This window comes from Arachis ipaensis, chromosome B03, assembly GCF_000816755.2.
Source record: "Arachis ipaensis cultivar K30076 chromosome B03, Araip1.1, whole genome shotgun sequence".
Classification (NCBI taxonomy): Eukaryota; Viridiplantae; Streptophyta; class Magnoliopsida; order Fabales; family Fabaceae; genus Arachis; species Arachis ipaensis.
Genome location: NC_029787.2, coordinates 85,412,337 through 85,419,192, shown reverse-complemented (window position 1 = coordinate 85,419,192; position 6,856 = coordinate 85,412,337). Strand labels below are relative to the sequence as shown.

The window sequence follows — 6,856 nt, the reverse complement described above, 5'->3', positions numbered from 1 at the left end:
TGTCAGAATGGATAGTCATGTTTATCCTGATTATGTAGTTCCTCCAAGCTATGACTCCCTTCTTGGAAAGGTGTGATCTCTTTCGCGCTGCATTATCATTATTATTATTATTGGAACATATCTCTCTTCTGTTGTTTCTTTATCATACTCATTTGAGTTAATTTACTACATAGTTTTTGTCTTCATGGTCCATATGAACCTGGACTGCACGTAATCTGTCCATATAGAATTATCTGAGTTGTTCAATGATATATATATTGATATTATACATTTATTGATCATAATCTTTTCCTTTTATATTTATATTTCAATTCTTTTTAAAGTTGTTTGTCTCCTAGATGCTCCCCTTTAGGTTTAAGCAATGACTGGTTTGAATTTTGATGTAGTTAATACTTAATTAATATTCAAGTGGGAAGGAGATGGTTTAGTATAGTTTGCAGTTGAATAGTTGATAGTCTTTTTTTAAATAAGTTGCCCAGCCCTAACCCTTCGAACATGAAGTTATTATCGTTCCTGTCGTGTGCTGTGGAGATTAGGATTTCGATCAACCCAACTACATATCTACGGCTTGTTTCATTTGAAACCCTAATGTAGTCTTGATTTTGTGATCATTTTGTAGTTGATTGTGTGGGCTCCAACAAGAGAAAAAGCAATTGAACGCATGAAAAGGGCACTTGATGACACCATCATCACAGGTAAAATAATCTGATCTTTTTTACTGATTATTCTATAAAGAAACAAAAATAGAAAAACCTGGAAGAGGAAAAGAGAGAGAGGGGGGAGTTTGCTTAAATCCTTCGCTTCCAGTGATCTAACTATATAACTATTTTTTCGGTTACAGGTGTGCCTACAACAATTGAATATCATAAACTCATCCTTGACATAGAGGTGGGGCACCTTTTATGCTCTTCTGTTAACAAATAACCTTTAACCATATTTACCGGTGATCTCAAGAACTCAAGTTCAATACTATCTTTGTTATGTTGCAGGATTTCAGAAATGGCAAGGTTGACACTGCTTTCATTCCAAAGCATGAAGAGGAGTTGACCATGGTATGAATCTAATGTACCCTGACAATATTTAATTATTTATGTCCCTACCATTGGGTTGAAGAAATACTCTTGAACTTGCCTTCAATACCATACCTGTGATCCTTAATAACTTGATTTCTAACTTATTTGAGGTCTTCTACTAATGCAGCCACCTCAGAAGATGGTACCTGCTATTAACAAGGCAAAAGAACTTGTTGGAGCAACTGTATGATGGATATAACTCCCTGATGCCACCCCTTTTAAGAATACGTTTTTGAAAGCCTATGCAGTGCTAGTCCTTCGTTCTTGTGGACGTTTCAGTGAAATTTTGATAATCAGTCTGGCGTAGTTCCTTTTGTTCACATTACTTTATTGTAAAATTCATCTTTTCGTGTTTTATTATATCCCAAATTTTTATTAGTGCAAGGAATCGGAGTACCTCGTAATAATTAAAAATCATAGTTGTCCTTTTAGGCTTAGAGAATCTTTGTCCCCAACCTTGTTTGTAATTCTTGTATTAAGAACTCTGCTGTAGTCCTATCCTACACTTTTTTTTGTGCTTTCCACCCGCTACTCTCGAGTCTTATAAATTCCGTTGATTGTATTATCTTCTAAATTATTACATGTGTAATCACTTTTTTCTTAACTGCAATTCATACTATTTAAATTTCATATTATATTATATTATAAAAAGTGTAATTTTTTGCATAAATATCAGTAGACATGGGAATGTTGGAAGATCAGTTTATGCATTTCTACTTCCTATTGTTATTGATTTTATCGAAATAGTTCAAGATATTTCGTGCTATTATTGTTTGTCATTTGAAAATGATTTTACATGTACCTTTTAGATAATGGGACAGACAATTTTTTACCCAAACACATCAAATGAGAATTGTTACACTCTGTAATTTATCAGGTACCACTATTCTCCCTTATTTTTATTATATTTAATAGACAATTTTTAAATATATATCCTTTCTGTGTCTCGTACTAGTTCTATTACAGTTCCTAATGAAATTGGTGTATTCACATTGAAAACTAACGTTCTTCGTTTGTACGTTCTTGAGTGCTATTCTAAGAGGCAAAATAAACTAGAACTTGAATTAGAACTGGGTCTGTTGTTAACGTTTAACTAGTGAAAGGTAACAGACTTATCTGTGAGTTGGTTAAGGGGGAGAATCTGTTATTGATCATCATCATCATCAAAGAGTTAGTTACATGAGTCTATATATAGTTGCTGTCAATAACAGAAATATGCCAGAGTCAGCATAACTAACATAATAGCTTCTAACTTCTACAAGCTTTTATACACTTCTACATCTCTATTGTTAACGGGAAATTTTTTTGGTAAAGAATAAAGTTGATTGAAGAATGAATATTGTAACTAATCTTTTAAGGGAAGTGTGCATTTTACATGATATATTTATTTTTTGTAAAAAGAAAAATCTTCACTCTTCCTTAAAAGGCATTCTTCATCATAGCATTACCTTGTTCAAATGGTTCAGATTATGAACTAGAGCAGCTTTAAAAGCGCATGCCAAGTGTAACTTCGGCCACAAGCCCGGAACTTTCAGTTTTCTCGATTGAGGGCGTGCTTGAGAGGCTACTTTCAGAGATTTCAGAGAACGATTGAGTTTCGCTGGTGTCCTACAAGAGATATATGTAACGTGATGAGATGAGATGAGTGTAATAATGTCTTATTAACGGGAAAAAGCTATGATGAATATGAGAGACTGACTTGAAATAAGGAAGTTGTTGTAGAGCGAGAAGCGAATCCTGCGCCAACACCAAACATCATCATAGGCGTGTTTTCTTCAGCAAACTGTCTGAGCTTGTTTAACTCAGGCAATACAACTTTTGCAAGATCAGGTCTATCTTTTCTTTTCATTTCTGCACATCTGAGGCCAATCTTTGCAAAATGCAAGGCATGTTGAATTGGCCAGTCCTCAACAGCAGGGTCAAGCATTTCAGCAAAAGTGCCTCTCTGAATGGCTTTCGCAACCTGATGAGTCAAACCCATTGGTGACCTTGCAGTTATGATCTGAAGAAGCATGACTCCCAGTGAGTAAATATCAGACTTGACTCCAAGCATCCCTGTTTGCTGGTACTCAGGATCAATGTAGCAGAAAGTTCCTGCAGTTGATGTGAGTCTATACTGTGTGACAACGTCTGAAACCGAAGGAGGGACAAGCCTCGCTAACCCGACGTCACCAATCTTGCTCACCAGGTTGCGATCAAGCAAAATGTTTCCAGGTTTCAAGTCACGGTGCACCAGTGGCTCCGGCTTTGTCTGGTGGAGGAAAAGAAGGGCAGTTGCAATCTCTGCAGCAATTCGGAATCTTAACTGCCATGGGAGGACTGGTGCATTGCCTCTGTGGAAGAGGCAATCGTCTAAGCTTCCATTAGCCATGTACTCGTACACTAGGCATCCAATCTCCGGACACGCTCCCAGCAGGAGAACCATGTGTGGATGCCTTATGCAGCTTAGCACCTCAATCTCTTGGTGAAACTGTGACCATCCTTGAGATGCATTTGTCTTAAGTACTTTGATTGCAACTAGTGTGTGATCTAGTTCACACTTATACACTGGCCCATAACCTCCTTCACCCACCTTGAGAGCGTTGGAGAAGCCTTTTGTCGCTGCTTCAATTTCCTCAACCGTGTATCTTCTATACCTCGCAGAACCCCCGTATAACAAACCCTCTCCCGACTGCTTTAGCTCCGCTTCTGCTCTCATTCTCATCCCACAATTCATTTTTTTCTTAGCTTCCAACTCTGCTATTTTTCTAGATACTTCCGCTGCATTCGAGGCTGCTCTACACTTTTCTTTCTCCTTAGTAGCTACTTCCAACTCTGCTTTTTCAGCAGTTTGCTCCCCATGAAACTTCTTCCATTCTCGCATTTTCAAATTACGAAGCTCCAATGCCTGTTGTCAATCAACTAGTTAGTTAGTTAGTTAGTTAGTTGTATATGTACTTTTGTAGATTGCATTTGTTTAACTAATAAGGTACCTTTTGCTTTGCTATCAAAGCCTCCTTGCATGCTGTGCTATACACATCCATTGACTGCTCAAGTTCTAGCTTAAGTCTTCTCATTTCAGTTTCCACTTCATCCTGTAATTCGAAATCAGAATGTTAAAACACATAAGGTTCAAGGTGCAAGGTTCAAGGTTCAAGAATTCAAGAATATCTGACCAAAATAGCTAGGCTTGATGATGCTCCACTGTCCTGTGAATTAAAAGAGTATCCGTCGCTAAAATTAGCTGTCTCTTGTGAAGTGAAAGCGCAGTCGAGAAGGTTAGCTCCGAAGTCAGATCCCAAAGAAAGACGAGGGGGAGCTCCATCGTCCACACTTTCGTCATACAATGAAGAGAACAACTTATCAACCCCTGGCTTTCCATTCACGAATGAGATATCGCATTGAGTCATCGACGGTTCATATGGTTTGGGCTCTGGTCTACCAAGTTTGCTGAACAAGTTATCTAAGTTAGACCACTATTCCTCTCTTATTAATAAGTCTTAATAAGTCTTGATAGTTACTTACTTGATTGGGCTTGAGAAGTCCTCCAAGGACTGCCTTCCATGGTATCCAGGTTTCTCCAGTGGTCGTGGAGGGTGGTTGCGTGTCAGCCGCGAATCGAATCTTTCAGTACTGAAGAACTGAGACTCAGAGTAAGACTCAGACGGAGACGGAGACTGAGTAGAGTGCAGCGGCAATATGCTGTTACGGGGTCTAACAGTTAATTGAGCAGTTGCATATCTCACAGTTGAGATTTTTCCTTTGTTAATAACGTACACAGTGCAGAATGGTGGTGCCCCTTTCGATACTTGGTTTGGAACCTCCGCACCCCTGATTTTTCTGTCATATATATGCAGCAAATTCAACCATCAAAACATATCATTTTGCTATTAATAATAGAGTTTTATTTTATTTTATACAATTCGCCAATCATATTTATCTTTTTAAATGACTATATTCATGCTATTAATATAAAAAATAATTATTTTTTAAATGACCATCCACTTATAAAATTACTTTAAATTTACAATGCATCAAAAATTAAACTTTCAATAATATATCGAGTTATTTTATAGTTGGATTACGTTTTAGTATTCCTATTATCTGTTAAGTAAATGTTTCGGTTAGTGAGCTGGGGAACGAAGAATAATCAAATGTATACTTGAGAAAGCTGCTCTTTGATGATCCAAGTACTAAAAGTTCAATGGAATAGGATGTAATGCTATTTATTATCGCCTTAGGTATATCCGTGTCTTCCAGCAAGATTTCTTTGCATTGGATCTGTAGCCAATAATACAAGACAAAATTAATAATCAGCGAAAAAGAAAATGAAACGAGCATACATATTATTCTTGAAAAATGGAAAAAAGAACAATAAACATCGATGGAACTAACATTTTTTCTATTGCAGAAGACACGAAATGAGCCGAAAAGCTCTTTGGTTTCATTCTCCATTTGTTGCCTGTATGCTCTTCCCAGATCATCGTCGCCATTAACGGGTAAAAGGTTTCCGTCTGCATGCACTCATAGAAATCATTAACGTGTGCATGCATGCTTGCTATAAAGAAATTGACAATGCAAGCTGTGAATGAAGTAATAACAAAGATATCACATGACATCAATGATCCAAACAATAACGCAGACACACGATAGCATATATATTATTATTACATGGTGAGCGAATGGAAGATGCTTGTTGTCTAACATGGATAAGTACGAGAACTTGGTCTTTTGGAAGAAGATTATCAACTGTCCATTTTGCTGCATCCTGGCTTGTTTTGTTGTTCTCAATCGCCACTGCCACCACCCGCCCTGCTGCTCCGATCTTCTCTGCTAACAACGACCTTGACATATTAACTTTTCTTTTTCTTTTCTTTTCTTTCTTTCTGTAGCGTCGATTATATATCTCCTTACAATATTATATTTCCTTTAATTAGATGATATTTTGTTACGTGCTTCCAAAATTAGTAAACATAGCGCACTGTGTTCCATCTAGTAGTTAAGTGTTTTACGCGTAAGCTGACCATATTCCACCATTTCTTCAACTATATTCGTTCTGTTCTTATCTCTTTTTTATACTTGTACTGTTCAGTTTGTTATTGTCTATGTGGCTTCAGTTCTTTCTTAAGTGGTGACGTTGTACGACAGCTGCACTAATTTTAACTCATTAATGCATGGTAGATCCAATATGAATTTCGATCCATATATGGTCAAAGTTTGTTGGATAAATTTTTATGTTTAATTATATAATTTTTAAGAAGTGGATATTGGTATTCCAATTTTGACACCTTTATTCTCTGTTAAAAATAATATTTTTACATAATTACTTAAAAAATTCATGTAAAAAATCAATAAAAGTATAATAGATATTATTATTTGTTAATATAGGAACGGCAATTTCGTTCTCTAATATAACTTTTATTTTATTTCCTTAAGTAAATTCTATGATTAATATATTTTCTATGCAGTATTGTTGTAGTAATAACTAATAAACTTACTCCTAGAATAAAAAAAATAAAAATAAAATTACCCCTGTTATACCCAATTCATCAAAATGAAAGATATTTACCACCATTAAATGATAGTCTCTTGTTATTTGTTAAGCCAAAAAGTTAAAAAGTTTGAAAAATTAACCAACAGAAATTTAGCACATAAAAAAATTTGAAACTTTTTATATTTTAAAAAAATAATGATGGGAGGATTAATATTTTTAGTAAAAAATAGAAAATTAGTTAGTGTTGGCTTACATGTAAAACAAACTATTTCGTTACATATCCAAACGTTTTTATCAATCAAGTTTAATT

At 35.6% G+C, this 6,856-nt stretch overlaps 2 protein-coding genes across 3 annotated transcripts in view; one reads left to right on the top strand and one right to left on the bottom strand.

Annotated features, from left to right (window-relative positions):
- Positions 1-1,704, top strand: part of LOC107630657 (biotin carboxylase 2, chloroplastic) — a 6,060-nt gene extending 4,356 nt beyond the window's left edge. Inside the window, exons 13-17 of the mRNA XM_016333860.2 lie at positions 1-70; positions 620-695; positions 842-888; positions 990-1,052; positions 1,201-1,704. Of these exons, the coding sequence (XP_016189346.1) occupies positions 1-70; positions 620-695; positions 842-888; positions 990-1,052; positions 1,201-1,263 (319 nt within the window). The 3' untranslated portion in view covers positions 1,264-1,704. The remainder of the gene's footprint in view (positions 71-619; positions 696-841; positions 889-989; positions 1,053-1,200) is intronic.
- LOC107630656 (U-box domain-containing protein 35) lies at positions 2,193-6,272 on the bottom strand. Of its 2 annotated transcripts, none has more exons than XM_021119050.1 (8): positions 5,724-6,272; positions 5,448-5,566; positions 5,215-5,333; positions 4,578-4,892; positions 4,262-4,502; positions 4,046-4,147; positions 2,773-3,960; positions 2,193-2,681 (listed from the first exon to the last, which is right to left on the bottom strand). In XM_021119050.1, exons 1-8 carry the CDS (start codon positions 5,902-5,904, stop codon positions 2,559-2,561), a joined length of 2,388 nt encoding a protein of 795 aa, XP_020974709.1. In that variant the 5' UTR covers positions 5,905-6,272; the 3' UTR covers positions 2,193-2,558. The 2 variants fall into 2 exon arrangements, with proteins under 2 accessions (XP_020974709.1, XP_016189345.1); XM_016333859.2 differs by having other exon boundaries at positions 4,229-4,502; positions 5,724-6,269.